General features: G+C 43.2%; 1 protein-coding gene and 1 long non-coding RNA gene across 2 annotated transcripts; one reads left to right on the top strand and one right to left on the bottom strand.

Annotated features, from left to right (window-relative positions):
• The first annotated feature begins 6,072 nt into the window (after positions 1–6,072).
• LOC117456649 (uncharacterized) lies at positions 6,073–8,581 on the top strand. Its single transcript, XR_004553262.2, has 3 exons — positions 6,073–6,766; positions 7,372–7,507; positions 7,718–8,581. It is a non-coding gene; the product is annotated as an uncharacterized lncRNA (long non-coding RNA).
• A 69-nt stretch (positions 8,582–8,650) lies between these two features.
• Positions 8,651–11,313, bottom strand: LOC117456648 (uncharacterized). The gene is made up of 4 exons (XM_034096583.2): positions 11,150–11,313; positions 10,117–10,311; positions 9,950–10,026; positions 8,651–9,835 (listed from the first exon to the last, which is right to left on the bottom strand). The coding sequence occupies exons 1-4, from the start codon at positions 11,243–11,245 to the stop codon at positions 9,001–9,003; spliced, it is 1,203 nt and encodes a 400-aa protein (XP_033952474.1). The 5' UTR covers positions 11,246–11,313; the 3' UTR covers positions 8,651–9,000.
• Between the last annotated feature and the right edge of the window lie 6,154 nt (positions 11,314–17,467).

The following is a 17,467-nucleotide window of genomic DNA, read 5'->3' as shown; positions in this document are numbered from 1 at the left end:
CCACTTTTTGCAACAGACAGTTGATTCCAGATAGATAAAAGTAATATCTTGTCAGGATATGGATTGTTTTTTTATTTGATTTCTGAGTTTTCTGGCGACAGAGGTGAATTTGTTGTACAGGAAACAGTGTAACTCAAAAACAGAACAAATCTTCAGGTCTAATTTACCATGATCCAAGACTGAACACGTATATCAGCATTGACATATTTTTTATTTACCTTCTCCATATTACCACATGGTAATATGGAACAGCTGGATAGATGGAAGTGTATTCTTATGGAGCCATGAACACATGCTCCATTATTGAATCTTCACATTTCCATCTGACACACCAATACTTATATTTTGCGCACATCATATACATATTCCTATCTTGAGCAGCTGACAGATTAGCATCCTTTCCGTTGCTGATATGGTACTTTAAAATGTCTCAGGTTGGCAGGTTTGATAGGAACTAGAACTGAATTTCAGATAATGCTCCCAAAATAGTTTGAATACTTAGTCGTTGGTTTTGTGGGGAAACGTAGCCCTCGTTCATTGATATCATCACGCTCACCGGTATCAGCCTTCGAGGCAGAGCCATGTTTAGTGTAGAGCTGAGAGAAATATCACGCTGCTGTACACATCCGTTTCTTACTGCTTTGTCGACGTTCAGATCCCTTTTCATCGGCCGTTTGTTCGTTTGTGGTGATGTCCTTGTTTCTGTTCAATCATTCAGGATTTTTTTTATATTAACAACATGCAAGTACAAATGCTACTATGGTCTTTAAAGCTAACTGTGATGTGCATTACTTCAACTGTGGCTCAATCTTGTTCAAAGATTATTTTCTCCCTGCATTGACTGGCGAGCTCTTAGCCCCGGTTTCTTTCTCTCCTGTGACCTTCTCTTCTCTCCGTTGTCCTTTGCCCTCCGTGAACCTACAGTACTAACACTTTTTAGACGTCTTGTGGACGCTTGGCTTCAGTGCTGTGTTGTTTTTATTGCACCCTATTGAAAAAAAAGTTTAAAAAGTTGCATTTAATTTTCTTAGAATGCTTACTATTATGTCTGTACACCATTTTTCTACTGTTTTAGTTGCTTCTCTTCTACTTTAATCATTAGTCATTTTTATGTGGCAACCTCAAACATATGCCAGTCTGAGGAGATTCATTGCTTCATATTGTGATCTGAAATTTTATACATGTCATAATAATACTTGATATGTACCTATTAAATATTTGGATTCCAGAAAAACGAATTATTCTTCTGTGTTTGTCCTGTATTAAAACATATGATAAATGGGTGTTGTTTTTACAGATATTTTAAACAATCACGTTTCTTTGCATGTTTGTAAAAGAAAGTCAATTTGAAAGCATTTTAGCATTTAAAAGAGTAGTCAAAATAACATTACAAATCAAGCAGATCTACAGAAGACTACACTATGCCATAAGGAATTACATCATAAGCATGTTCAAATTACCTTTATTTCAATCCTAAACGATAGCCAATTTCGCAGCTACTGTTCCATGGTCCTGTCCTGGCTTACTGGGATGCTTGAATTGAATAGAGCCATCGTTAATGGTATTAGCAACACCTGTGCTTTTCCAACAAATCAAAATGGCTACTGTAGAAAAAACAGGCCTTCCTAACCCAATCAAGAGCACCAGGTGTTGCTTCGTTCTTAATTAAAAGCCCTGCACACCCACACAGGTGTTTTGAGTTCCTCTTGATTGGACCTCTGCTCAGGTTGAAGATAAGAGCCATGTTGGAAATAACAAAGTCACCAGACTACTGATCTAATCACAACGATTTAAACTGTTTAAAGATGCAGCAAAGCAATGGAAGGCACGCCATCTATCAAGCATAGTCAGAACACATACATACATATTAAATAAGACTTGTCCTTCACTAGTGATGTTACGTATTGCGCCGAGGCTTCGGAGCGTGTGTCGAGTAATCCCCGAAGCTTTTTGTGAAGCATGTATCGAGGCTTGTATCATTTTGGGCCAGTGACGTAATCGATGACAAACGAAGCCTCGCTGCCTGTCGATACCACGTGACTGCTTCACGAAGCGATTCAATCGGTTGAACCGTTGAACCACAACGCTCATAATACCCATGGAATGTATAATAAGAACCATATTACCCCTCCTGTACCCGGGCCCGGTGACACGATGGAATCAAGAGAGCTCAGACCCTCACCTGTATAGAGGTCGAAACATGTCATAAGTATAAATACAAGCATAAATAAATGTAGGAATAAAAACATGAATAAATACAGGAATAAATATGTTGCAGTGTTTTCAGGTATATTCAGTGTGTGTGCTGTGCAGACCCGGCGCCAGAACAAATCTAAAGGAAGGGCATATGATTTTCATGGGAGGGCACACAAAACTGTGGGCTCAGAACAGTCTCATAATACACACATGCGCACAGAAGGATTCACACTTGTATTTCATGATCCGCAAAAGGATTCAAACTTGTATTTCCGGATCCACACTTGTGTTTTTCAATGCACACACAAATGTATTCCGTTTCATATGCATGTAAATAAAATCCAAATACAGAAAAAAGTTTTACATATGTATTTTTGATCCTCACATATTTGTTTTCCGTTTAAATCCCCTGAACCTGCAAACACAGCTTTCTGTGCACGGATCGCTGTGCATTCGTGTGTGGGTTTTTTGAGACTCCCCTGATGGTCAGCCGATTCGTACTTGTAATTATTTCTATCTATAGCCAATCAGATGTCTCCTCAATTCTAAGCCAATCACATGAGCGCGCCCCCACGAGGGTAGATTTCTTGCGTTCATGACGTAGCGCTTCATGTACGCATTTTGCGCAGTCCGGAGCTGACAGCTCCATGGAGCCTGCCTGCAGGCGCTAATGTCAGGACACCCTCCACTCTCAGTACAGCGCCACTTTCCGAACAGGAAATGCACGCAAATACAAGCCTTTATATTATTAAGGTACAGCGCCACTTTCCAAACCATGGATGAATGCTTGTGTACACAAAAACGGCAGGCAAAACCGTTTTAAATGTGTGTTTCCTGTGTGGCGAATACAGCTGCTTTATTTATGTCTGTATGAAGTTGTTGTGAGTGTGGAGGGAGCAGCTACAGGTTAGCTTAGCCTAATCGATCAGTGCACTACGAAGCCAGTGCTAGACCTGTTAACGGGGGGAGCCCCGTCGGTCATTATCGGCCGATATTCACTCTTAATAGTTTGATCGGTGCTCTCTATAAAGGCCGATCAGGAGAGCTGGATCTGATCGATATGGACATAAACGCGAGTGAAGTATAACCGGACGCGAGAGAGAGATCAGATCAGCTGCTGAGTCTGATGGAGACACGCTGCTCTGCATAATCACCTGATGCTCCTCCCTCTGTTTAGCGAGCTGACCGGACTGCGCAAAATGCGTATGAAGTAATCATACCCTCGTGGGGGCGCGCTCGTGTGATTGGTTTAGAATGGAGGAGACATCTGATTGGCTATAGATAGAAAAAATTACAAGTACGAATCGGCTGACCGTCAGGGGAGTCTCAAAAAACCCACACATGAATGCAAAGCGATCCGTGCACAGAACGCTGTTTGTGTTTGCAGGTTCAGGGGATTTAAACGGGAAACTAATAAGTGAGGATCAAAAATACATATGTAAAACTTTTTTCTGTATTTGGATTTTATTTACATGTATATGAAACGGAATACATTTGTGTGTGCATTGAAAAACACAAGTATGGATCCGGAAATACAAGTTTGAATCCTGCTGTGTGCATGTGTGTATTATGAGACTGTTCTGAGCCCATACAAAACCGTCACGTGCTGCGGGCCTGCGGCACAATATCAAACAGCAAGGCCAACAGCATTGCGTATGGTAAAGACGCACACTTATCGCAAACATACACAAATAAAGGGCAACATAGCAACCACTTTGAAACATTGTGTGCCTGGCAGCACAGACACTGGTAAATCATGAGCAAGGCACACTGGTTACGGATGGCAGCTTCCTCATCGCTGCACTCGGAGACAAATAGTAGAGACAGAGACGATGAACTGTTTAGCCCGCCTTGGGCATGGTTTATTTTCCTATGCACTGCACTCGGACATGCTGTGGAGTGAATCGTGGTCACCTCTGAGAGGAGTTGACAGCTAAAAAAGCTATAATATCAACGACAGCTGACACGTAATAACGGCTCCGTGCCAGCTGATCTGCACCAAAGTACTAATTTCCTTATTTGTTTCCTCGCGTATCTGTCTCTCTCTCTCTCTCTCCACAAACTCTCACATGAAATGTGTTCTTTTGATGCGGCATGCCTTAGCAGTCTGTAATGCGTGTTTGCAGTCGCAAAAACCTTTGACAGTAAAAGCCACATCAGATGAAGACGTATTTACTTTAAACTGTCTACAGGGGAAACAAAAGGCTGCGTCTGCTTTTAACGAATATTCAAGCCATGGTCTGTTGTTGTACCATGCAGTGGCAAAAGTGCGCTTCTTTCCTGAAAACAATCTCCCTGGATAACGATCCAGCTTCACCTGTTGGGTTTATTAACCCCAAGATCATCGCTAACTCAGCCCCGGGGTTTGCCGAGGTCAAGCTTGTGACATGGGCTGAAGTCGAATAGTCCATTTAGCTTAGGAACCTTCCTAAAGGAGTGAAATGACCCGGAAGTCCCTCAGTGGCAGCCATGATAAGTGCCGTTCGAATTCTCTAGAATGATGAGAATGATAGGAAAGGAGGTTTCAAACTTCCTTTATAACCTCCTTTAGCTTAGGAACCACTGTACCTCCCTAACCGACAGGAGAAGCGAAAATGCTGTTAGAACTTAGGAGCTGATCTTTGGACTATTCGGCTGAAGTCGAATAGTCCAAAGATCAGCTCCTAAATTCTAACCCTATCGTCTATTCCTTGACCTCTGAGTGAAACGTCACGGGGTTAAGGGATAGTGGACAGGAGAATTCAAAAGGACTTAGGAGAAGAGACTGCGGTACTTTAGAGAATCCGAATGCACTTTCACTATCCGACGTGTTTATGATGCGCCAGCGGACGTCATTGTGTGCGTCTGCTGCTGTGGGGAAACTATGGAAACCACAGTTTTCTATACAGCGGACTACAACATGGATGTTTAATAAGAACGAGGGACTTCTGTAAACTCATCTAGAGACTCTGCACCGTGCTCTGAAGCTGTTGCTTTGCTTTATGAACGTGGACAACAGAGAAACATATTCTTCAGGACCAAAGTTGGAATTGAAATAAAAAAGGAAAGTGAAACTTCTGCTCGTCACCTCTCCCTCCGGTCCACATTAATACAAATGATCCCAATACATATGATTGTATGAACTAAAGATCTTAAAATCAATACAAATGTATTTATTATAAACATTAGTCCTTAACATCTATCACTGTGTATATCACCATTCAAACATCTTTTAGAAGTTGAACAAACCCCACACAGCTCAGTAAAGACTGTGAAATGTTGACTTTATTTGATAATTTCAGTGAAAACTAACGTTCATATTTCTCTCTTTGATTATAATACTGATGAACGTTCAAAACAAAGCACTTTGGCAACTTACCACCTATGTTGTAAAATGCTTAATAAGCACCGTAACTTTCATGATATCATTTCTCGGTCATAATCGGTTGTTTCCGTGAACGGCCGAGACTCGAGTGACGGCAAATGCTGCGGCTGCAAGGCATTGTGGGGCAGCATTTTCGCTTCTCCTGTCGGTTAGGGAGGTCCAGTGGTTCCTAAGCTAAAGGAGGTTATAAAGGAAGTTTGAAACCTCCTTTCCTATCATTCTAGAGAATTCGAACGGCACTTATCATGGCTGCCACTGAGGGACTTCCGGATCATTTCACTCCTTTAGGAAGGTTCCTAAGCTAAATGGACTATTCGACTTCAGCCCTGGACTGCAGCCATGGCGTGCTGCTGCAATGGCAGGTGCAGGCTGCAGTTCTTTCATCGCTATTTCGTTTTAATAAATCCTTAGACCTTTTAAGCCAATTTTTGATGTCCATTTTGTAATTCAAACAGAAATGGGAGTCTACAGAATGCACAATAGGCTACATGCACTAGGGTCTGAGACGTACTTCCGCCTTAGCCGTAATACTGCTTGGGAGCTTCCGGTTTGCTTCCGGTCTGCGTAGCTGAGCGTCCACAAATGTTTTACTGTTTAAATCTATGGTTTAAATATGAGTCGACGGAAGATTTTCAAAACGGAGCATTTGCAAAGACAAGTAAAGAACTACTCCGAGCACTGCTGTGTCCCACTTTGTACGGCATCAGCTAAATTTAACGGGGTCCTAAGTTTCCATGGCTTTCCGACCGAACTCGAGCTGCGAAGACAGTGGCTGGTTAAAATACGACGCGATAACTTCACAATCTCCTCTCACTCCAAGGTCTGCAGTCGTCACTTCGCTACGGATCAACTAATATAGCCAAAAACCCTTGATGGCCGTAGGAGGCTTGTGAAAGGTGCTGTACCAACTTTGTTTGAGTGGAATCACTTCACTGCTCAAACACCGCGGGGTAGTGTTTGGGAGAGAAGGGAGCGGCCCACTGAACCAGTCTCTCGGGAGGAGCAGGAAGAGCACATGGATGTCCGTGACCATGATTACTGCTCAGCCCCTGAACCAGCTTCACTGGACATGTCCTCTCAAGCTACAGAAGACAACTCCAAAACAGTGGAGGATCTGCAGAAGCAACTGCAGGAGTTAAGAGTCCAGCGAGAGTTTTGCTTACAGCGGTTTGCTGGCTCCGACGACAACATCCGATTCTATACCAGGTAATGTTTTGGCTAAATTCTATCCAAGTTTTTGAGATGGGTTAGCTTATAAAGAATCCTGTTTACCTGCCGTTTGACTGCTGACTATATGCATGCAGTGTTGGAATAAGTAGGCTACTCAACTTAACTGAAGTATAAGTACAAATACTATGGTTTGAAAATACTCCTGAACTGAACATGTAGAATCATAAATCATGTGTTTTTATAAGTAACTAGAAACTATGAAGGTTAACTAAATGTGGTGGAGTAAAACATACTTATACTAACAACATACTGATAATACTTTACTACAAGTGGAAATCTTCAAAACCTTACCAAAGTAAAAGTACATGTCAATATCCACTGCGTTTCTCCCAGTTGCACACTTAAGAATGAAGAGTAAAAGTAGTCATTCTGTGTAAAATGTTCCCTTTATGTTTTAGATTATTACTGCTGCTTTAATGTAGTTGTTACATGTTACTGCTGTATATTACTATACCTGCACCAAGTGCCTTCTTAATCAGTCTATTTGAATTGTAATGTATTACAGCAAACAAGAGGAAAGCATTAGCCCATGTGTGTCAGTTAACGAGTCATTAATGACTGACATGTGTCTTTGTGTACAGATTCCCGAGCTATAACCACCTGATGGCCTTCTGGTTTCTGATTGAGCCTTCCATTTATAAAATGGTTCGTGTCACAAGAGCGATATCAGCTGCCAAGAGGAATTAAGAAGTGGTTACACACGCACGTCCATCAACGGTAGGCTACGTTTCTTTTAACACACACTCTAAACACAAACTGAAGGGAAAATGTTTCTCTGACATTTCATTGCTTTTGTGTTGGCTAAAAGGCTATAGTACTCAATCATTTTTGAATACATCAGAGAACTAAAACAACTTAATGTTTTTCCCATCGTGTGCTACTCTCATGACATTAATATAGTACCCTTTTTTTGTTTTTATCTTCCAGAGACAGCTGCTTCAGCCAATTGACGAGTTCTTCCTTTTTCTCTGCTTCCTGTCGGTGGGTTTGAAAGAAAGGGACCTTGCAAACCGCTTCAACATACACCAGTCCACTGTGAGCCGCATCATTGCAACATGGACAAGTTTTCTTACAACTTTATTGGGGTCACAGTGCATCTGGCTTACACCTGCAGAAGTTCAAGCCCACCTCCCAGAGGCCTTCAAAGATTTCCCAGACACACAGGTGATCCTGGATTGCACAGAGCTGAGGTGTCAAACACCATCCTCACTCCTCCTCCAAAGTGAAATGTATTCTACATACAAATCTCACTGCACCATGAAAGCCCTGGTTGGCATAGCCCCACATGGCGCAGTGACATTTGTTTCCAGTCTGTATGGTGGTTCTGTCAGCGACAAGGAGATTTTCAAACAGTCTGGAATAGCTGCGTTGTTGACTGAAAACATGGCAGTGATGGTAGATAAGGGCTTCCTGATCAGCGATTGCTGCAAATGCAAAGTGTACTGCCCACCTTTTCTGTCGAAGCAGAAGCAAATGCCGGCCTATCAGGTGAGGGAGACACAGGCCATTGCCAGACTGAGGGTTCATGTGGAGCGTGTCATCAGGAGGATAAAAGAGAACAAACTTTTTGATGGCGTCATCCTCCTGTCCCATGCCTACAACATCACCCAGCTGTTTGCAGTAGCATGTATGCTGTCAAACTATCAGAACAAAGCACTGGTCAAGAAATGGGTGAAATAAGACAAGATGATGACACCTGTGCAGGTAGCTGTGATTAAGCTGGGTGAGCACACCGTTTTGCCTGACACACGCTAGTGTTTTGTTTGAATAAATGGTAAATAGCAAATTACAATGCGTTGATGATTTCTTACAAATGCAATGATTTACTATTCATTACAAAAAAATCACTTCACTTTATTGTCTTTTTAAATACAATTGTATATTTATTTACATATATGAAATGTGAACAAACAAACAATATAAACAATATATATCAAAAACAAAATATTAAATTCACATTTTGTTGTCATTCAGAACACATGATTGAGGGATTGCCTCCTAAAAACAATGGCGGCTGAGCCAGGGTCTAGCAGCTAACTGCTCACAGAGTTATCAATGGCTGCAGTGCCCACTACTTTTGTAATGACAGGTACTTCGGCATGTATGTGTAAAAAAAAAATAAGTCTACTTTTTCTCTGATTGCTCTTTGCACTTCTGGATCTGTGTATATTCTTTGCACCAGGTAGTCCTCCTGTGCCCACACTACAAAGTCACACCACTGCATCCCAGACACAAGAAGTTGACCCTGTACTTGCCAGTAATAGGCATGGCTTCTTGAGCTTAGGGGAGCCACATTCCATCTGCACATATTTGCAGTCGACATAATTTGGGACATTGGGACATTTGAATTCAACAAGGCCAAATTGGGGATATTCTGTTGGGTCAAATACAACTCCATCAGGGGAGGCACCAAGCCAGGGCGTAGAGGGGTGAATGACAAGGCCACAAGGGGAGTAGTTCATGTTTGCCAGTCTACTGTATTCAGCTGCTACTGTGGGCTCCATCTCTGCACCTCTCCTCATTTCTGCAGTCTGCCTTGTACCTTTGAGTATTCGCTCTGCAAGAGAGTTAGCAGAGCTCTCACCTCTGACGTGACAAATCTCTCTAAACCTAGAGGCAGTAACCCTGGGTTTGCGGAGCAGGTGCCACTCTGAGCTAGAGCTTTGCTCACGGGTAGCCTCCTCAATTTTGTGAGACATTTCTAAATCAACAGATAAGCTGTTAATATGCAGTTGCTCCTCTTCTGAGCACACCAGCGGTAAATCACATGGCAAGATCACATACCCCTCTATGGGCAAGTGGGGTGTTGGTGGTGTGTCAGTGTGAAGTGTGGTGTACCGAGACGTCAAAGCAGGCATCTGATAGGACAGAACACTGCCCTCCTGCACAATCCCGAAGGCACTTTCCACAAGGGGCTTGTCAGGTCTCATGTTCATTGTGGTCACAAGCGGTCTGTCTTCAATGCTGAACGCTGAGTATGCCTCCGTAACTCTGAACAGGCAGGGATCTGGTAATGGCCCCACCATGCCTCTGTAGAATCCACTCCTACAAAGAATGGCAAAGACAATATAGCACATTAATGTGACAAAGGTTAGGAATACAGCACCAGAATTATGAATTTAAAAAACACAGGAAACACAATTTTCCAGCTAAACTGACCTTACTCCAGTCTGCACCATCCTATTTGGTACAGGCTTGGTGAAGACCATGGAGTTGATGGGCCCTGGCTTCACACCCTTAAGGAAAAGACAAGTACTGTTCGTTGAGTCACTTTAAAACAAAAACTCTGTGAAAGATTACAAGTATTTGAACCTCATTGAAATTACCATTGTTCGCGGCTTGTGCCATTGCTGTTCCGATTCAGTACAGCTATGCACAGGTGGCACAACTGACATGTTCAGTTCAGTGTAATGTGCTGTTTGGAACAGCAATGCTACTGTGTGATTGCACAAAACAGTTCCTGCAACACAGGAGCACTGGTTGTGCGTGAGCACCACTGGTGATGAGTCACGAAGCGTTATCTAAAAAAGAGAGAAGAAATACTAGTGATTAGTAACCTCACTTGTGGTAAATGAGCCAGGAGGTTATGAGTAGAATTATTGGTTATTTTTACTGACCCATTATCCTAGAAGAAGCATGTATTCCTGAATGCTTAGTGTTACCCTCTTACCCTACAATACCACAATGAACTTTCTTTGGAAACTAAGATGCCTTGAAAATTGTATTAAAGCAGTTTTGACTATATATTTGAACCCCCATACTTACACATCCATAATCAATGTAATAATATCTGACCAATCAGCTGTGATAAAGCAGTAGGACACTGTTGAGATTCCCTTAAGGTAAACTAATGTTTAACTGAAACTCAATAAACAGGGGGGAACACAGTGGCAATGTTGCCTGCCTACACTCAAACTGTGTGCTGTCTCGCTCTTCCTCATTGACCTGTAGCACAAGGCTCTCACGCTGACCTGCCCTGTCAGCCTGTCTTTATTGGACACTGAATGAAAAAAAACAGAGCAACAGCGTTAGATCTATACTCACGTCAAAACATCTATGGCAACATTGCTTTACAAAAGCTGATACCATTATGCAGTGTGGCTAACAACAAGACAACCTTGGCTAGGCTATAAGGCTATTAAACGATAGTATTTGTTAGCAAAATGGCTAATGTTTTAAAGAATTAACACCAGAAACAGTACATAGCGTTACCCAGAGCCCTATAGTAGTCTACTATAGTAATAGTATAATAATAATAGTAGTTATACTATAGGGCTCTGGCGTTACCTAGCTTTTGACAGCTAACGTTAGCATAACCCGGAGCATAAGCTAGCTGGTTAGTACCTGTTACCTTCTTACCTTCATAGTTGTGTATATATGACGCAGCATATAATTTGAAGCCTTTATCGAGTTTGCTGGATGGGGCTTTAGTCGTCCGGCAAATCCGATGAACATCCGACATTTTTAATTTCGGAAGCTCTTGTAGGCAGCTGGTGTAGAAGGTCGTCATTTTTCATCAACAGGAAATGCATCAGCAGCTCTGAGTAGAATGCGGAAGTGACTGTGCATGTAGCCTATAGAGAGGCGAAGTCCCTCCCTTTCCGGGAGCCTCCATGGGACCCCGGAAGCGTAAAATTATACATTGAAGTCAATGGAGAGAGAAAGGTTATCTTTTGATCCCGTTTGAATTGTGCCACGAATGACACATATGATGTTTGTCAATTTAAAAGAATATTTTGCAAGTCAAAAAAATTAAAATGTGTCGTAAAACTGTGAAGTTACACATTTTTTTGTGTGAAACCGCTGAGTGAACTACAGGTCTCTCGTCTCGCACAATACGCGTCACCATCACAAAGATGGCCGTCACGTTAGCAAATTTCACCTGTTTCTTTCAGAATGAGAATAAAAGTATAAAACGAGGTGACTACAAGTCTGGACACGTTGAAAGCTGTACATACACGAAAGGGGAGTTAGTCGGTTCTGTAAGAGCAGCGGGACCGGCTTTACAAGATGTTGGTGAGTAATATGAGTGCAATGTGTAACGTTAATGTCAGCTAGCTAACATTAGCTAACAAGGTACACTAACGTGTTTTGTTTCAGTAACTAGTGTTCTCCTTTAGAACTTCGTGGTCTGTGTGTGCTGTGGATAACATTAGTGTTCACAAGAACAAGGTAAACTCCCGTGTTTTGTTTTAGTTGCTCTTCAGATTGAAGCGGCCAGTTTTATATCGCCTATACAGGATATTCTATACTGTATGTGTGATCTCCTTTTACATCTCGATGTGTCATTTGAGTTTATTTGCTGTGTGTAGATTCAAGGATTTTGGTGACATGAACATGACCATCGCGGAGGCAGTCCAGTTACCATCCTTCTGTCTTCGTGAGGAGGGTGGGTCATATATCACCCATACTGGCACCAGGTCCAAGGGCAGCTGCACATCACAGACCGGAGTCTCTGCTACTTTGTTGTGTGGACCACGAAGGAGGCGATCATCATCCTCATCCCCAAAGACCCTGCATGGCATGGAAATCTCCTCCTCCTGGAACAATTCTACACCCAGCATATGCTCCCTGTGTTGGCCAGTAGAGAGGAGGACATTTAAATAAACATACTCTTAACACCCTCAGACTCTGCATTGTGTTCCGTATGTGCGATGGGTGTTATGCAGAGGGGAGGAAAACAGGACACAGCAGATTGGGATTGTGGTGGAGATGCTGAGCAGTTATTTAATTGTTGCATGTAATTATTATTATACTGCGTGCTTCTTAGTTATTCCATCTTTTGCTGTACATACATTGTATGTGTGACCCACACAGTGTGTGATCACAATTTTATGTTTATATTTAATATCATTTTATATTACCTGTTTAACAATGGACAGCAGGGGGCAGTAGATGGCAGAGTAACACTGCCATAAAGGGGTTTGTTATTATTTACGCGTCTACCGTAACGTGATGACGGAGCTGACGTTAGCTTGCCATTCTGGCAAGACCCGCCAAACGAGCAGTAAAAGGAATTCTCTGCTCATAATTTCTCCTGTTTTACAGGTCAGTAATGTGTACAGATTGTCACAAATGTTATAAATCACAATGTCTTGAGTTTGAAGTGGTGTTTAGATGTTGTTTATTATGTTTAATGCCGTGTAGAAGACCACCTCGTGGTGGCTGTGTGTGTATGTGTAATGGTGGTCGCTATTTAGATGTAGTAGACTCGCGTAGAAGACCACCTCGTGGTGGCTGTGTGTGTAATGGCGGTTGCTAGTGATGCAAGTGAATTGTTTATAGCTAAGAAGTGTTTGAGGTGTGTTTTGTATGGTCTATGGGTCCTATGGTCAGTCATAATTGAATTATTATAAATGCGTGTTGCTTGATGCTAATGCTAGCATATATTAGACCAATGCTAATACTTTGCCTGAAAAGGTAATTAACAGTGTTTGAATACAGCACCAATATCTGTTTTGAAGCAGTACATTCTTATTTGGAGTCATGATGTTAATGACACTTGGTTATACACAAATGTGTTTATTTTGAATACTACAAGTATATTTTGAAGATATAAACATGTGTTTATATTGAGAGCAGTAAAGGGCCAGGACAATTGTGTTTTGTGCCAATTGTTAATAAATTCTGGCAAGACCCGCCAAACGAGCAGTAAAAGGAATTCTCTGCTCATAATTTCTCCTGTTTTACAGGAAATACTATCTGTCATCGCGCCCTGCATAGCGGGGCCTGTTACAGATTCTTGGGGGCTCGTCCGGGATCAGCATCGTTTGAGACGACCACATGCTGATCCAGTGATATTGGACCTAAAGGACCGGACTGACGACGTGTTGCCGGAGTGAAGGTGCTTCCAGTTAGCGACTCAAGAGGTAGAGAGACCAGGTTGAAGGGGATCTACGCCTAGGAGTGCAGAACTGTTTGCCACAGTTGCCCACTACACACAGGATGGCGGACAACGAGAGGAAGAGACTAAGCTGGTCCATCAAGAAAAGACTTCATCAGCTAACAGCAGATGAAGCGTATGAAGTTGCCACACACCTCGATCCAGTGGAAGAACTTGACTCATCAGAGCTAAACAGGGACGACGACGAGGGCTGTGTTGAGTATATTGCTGCGAATATGAACAGTATGACTCTACTAAACCTAGAAGATGAGGGAATGTCAATGTTGTTGTGTCTACAAGATACTGTTAATTTGATTATTGCAAACCGTAGCAGTGGTACCGTGTGTTCCAAAGAGGGTGAAATTGATACTTCTGTTAAATCACCTCTGATGTTATCTGCTACTGTTAACGCTAACCAACAACTTGAGCCATTAGACAATCCAACTGAGACTGGCCTTCATGACGCAGACATACAGAAACTGTTAAGGGGCTTAGAGGAGGTGCAAAACAAACTTCAACGCAGTGTCACCACACCTAGTTCAGACACACCGCAACCTCACTCTAGCCAACCCAGTAAGCAGCATACACCTAACTCACCACATACATCTACAGAAGGACTCTCTAATCCCACCCGAGAGAGCATGATTTCCCTTAAAGATCTTTCATTTCTGCACAGAAGGGAGTTTAAGATTCATGGAGGGCAGATAACTGACACTTCATCAGACATTAGCTTTAACAGCTTATGTAAACAGATTGAGGAAGGCTGCAGAGAGCAACACACTGATGACGAGATCATTAGAGGGGTGTCACGCATAATAAAAGGTGGAAACTTTAAAGACATGCTGACAAACAAGGAAGATCTTACAGTCACCGAGCTGAAGAGTTTCCTGCAGTCCCACCTTGGCGAGAAGAGCAGCACAGAGCTCTTCCAGGAATTGATGTGTGCTAGACAGCATGAAAATGAAGCTCCACAGCAATTCCTATACCGCATGATAGGACTGAAACAAAAAATAATGTTCACCTCCAGGCAGGAAAATGCACTTATTAAGTATGATGCGTCTACACTGCAGGGTGTGTTTTTGAATGCAGTCTATCAAGGCATGGGAGAGAGACATGAGGATGTCAGACGGGAGCTGAAACCTCTGCTTGCTGACCCCACTGTGTCTGATGAAGCTCTGTTAAGGCAGGTTATCAAGACTACGATGGAAGAAAGTGAAAGAAAGCGCAGACTGGGACGCAGTTCCAACCGCAAGTTAACTCAAGCACACAGCATACTCGCTGAACCTGAAGAGATACTCAGCAGTGTGGGAGAGACTAAAAGTAAGGATAATGTCATCCAGAGATTGAGTGCACAGGTTGAGGCTTTAACACAGGCAATGGAAACACTGAAACAGCTATCAACAACAACCCAGGTGCCTGAGGGGCTACATCAAACCACTCGCCAGTGTTGCTCTGACAAAACCAGACCAGAGAAGAAGACCAGGAGACCGTATGGGTGCCCACAATGCATAGCTCAGGCTCAACCAAATTGTAGCCACTGCTTTTTCTGTGGGGAGGAGGGTCATCGTGCTATAGGCTGCTTGAAAAGACAGAAGCAGGCGGGAAACGGGCACCGGTCAGGGCAACGGGACGACCACTGACCGACCCAAAGGAAAAGTCCCACCCCCAGGAGGTTGCAGCAGCAAGACAAAGCACTGGTCATACACCTATCAACACGCAGAACAATAACGAACAACACCCAATCAAAAAGATAGCTCCGCTAATTGGTCGAAAGTCGCTATTGAGATGTAGCATGAACGGTTATGCCATAACCGCTCTTTTAGACTCTGGGGCCAATGTGAGCATAATAGACAATGCTTGGAAAGACAGATACTTACCTGGACAAGATATTAGACCCCTCAGTGAACTCATGGAGGATGATCTCTACGTGACGGCTGTCACAGGAGATGCAGTACCTTATGAAGGATGGATTGAAGTGGTAGTAAACCTGCAGGGAAACGATGATCCAGACTTATCTATTCGAGTGCCTTTCCTAGTGAGTCGAATAAAAATAGACAGACCGATAGTTGGTTTTAATGTCATCCAGGAACTCTTTAGGAGTCATGAAAGTAGACCCAAAGTGATATCTATCCTTGTCAACTTGCTTACGGGTGCTTTGGAGATGGACAGTGCAATGGCAGAAGCTATGGTGAGTTTCATAAAGACTGAGCAAAAACAGAAACAACAGAATGCTGCAGTAAAGATAGGCAGGAAAGAAGTCACTATTTATCCTGGCCAGGTAGCTTATATTAAGTGCAGGGTACCAGTAGATATTAGTGAATCTGACTCACTTGTGCTTTTCGAACCCAATCTAGAAGCTACACCCCTGGCACAGCTGAGTGTTGGAGAAGGACTAATGGCGATCCAACAGACAGAGAGACCTTTCGTAAAGGTGCCTGTGTCAAACCATTCCAGAAGTGCTGTGACTCTGCCCAGCGGTACTGTTCTAGGCAACATCGAAACCATTGACAGAGTGATAGAGACAGATAACCAAAGCAGCAAGGACAATCAAGCCCAGGCAAATATAGCCAGTTCTTCCACATCACCACACTCTAACAGTGACAAACCCACTTCTGCACTGTGGCACCCACCTGTGGATGTCAGCCACCTGAGTGATGAGCAACAGATGAAGGTGGAACAGATGTTACACGAGGAATCGGCAGCCTTTGCTAAAGATGATGGGGACATAGGTTGCATTCCCAACCTGCAAATGTCCATCAACTTAAAGGACAACATCCCAGTTCAGCGCACATACAGTGCAGTACCCAAGCCCCTTTATAAAGAGGTTAAAGAGTACATCCAAGACCTGCTTGTAAAAGGGTGGATAGTTAAGTCCAAATCTCCATACTCAGCACCTGTTGTCTGCGTCAGGAAAAAGGATGGGTCCCTAAGGTTATGCATCGATTATAGAATGTTAAACCAGAAAACGGTACCAGACCGTCACCCATTGCCTCGTATTCAGGAACTCATCGACACCCTAAAAGGCCAAAGCTGGTTCAGCATTTTAGACCAAGGCAAGGCCTACCACCAAGGCTACATTGCTGAAGGATCCAGACACATGACGGCTTTCATCACCCCTTGGGGGCTGTATGAGTGGGTGAGGATACCTTTTGGACTCTCCAACGCCCCTGCTGCTTTTCAGCGCAGCATGGAGGAAATGTTGGACTCTCTGCGTGACAACTGCTGTATCCCTTACCTCGATGACATCCTCTGCTACTCCGACTCCTTCACTAGCCATGTTGAGGGAGTACGTCAAGTCCTGAGAGCCTTGCAGTCCCATGGTGTCAAGCTTCGACCAACAAAGTGTGAGCTGTTCCAGAAAGAGGTCAGGTATGTTGGGAGGCTGGTCTCTGCAGACGGTGTCAGGATTGACCCAAAAGACATTGATGCCATTATGTCTCTGAAAGAGAAGAGGCCAAGCACAGTTGGAGAAGTGCGGAAGTTACTGGGTTTCCTAAGCTACTATAGAGCCTATATTCAAAACTTCTCAAGCATTGCAAAACCAGTTTATGATCTGTTAAAAATTAAAGGAAACTCTACCGTAACACAGGGGAAACATAAGGTGGGAAAAGGAGCTCAGATGCCATCAAGGACACCTGTCCTGTGGACTGATGATCACCAAAGGATTCTTGAACAGCTGATTGACACGCTTTCACACCCACCTGTGTTGGCCTATCCGGATTTCGAACTGCCATTTGTGCTCCACACTGACGCCTCTCAGCAGGGACTCGGCGCTGTGTTGTATCAACGACAGG

The sequence above is a fragment of the Pseudochaenichthys georgianus genome, chromosome 12, assembly GCF_902827115.2.
Source record: "Pseudochaenichthys georgianus chromosome 12, fPseGeo1.2, whole genome shotgun sequence".
NCBI lineage: Eukaryota > Metazoa > Chordata > Actinopteri > Perciformes > Channichthyidae > Pseudochaenichthys > Pseudochaenichthys georgianus.
The sequence above is the reverse complement of the archived record's forward strand: the minus strand, read 5'-3'. Positions and strand labels throughout refer to the sequence as shown.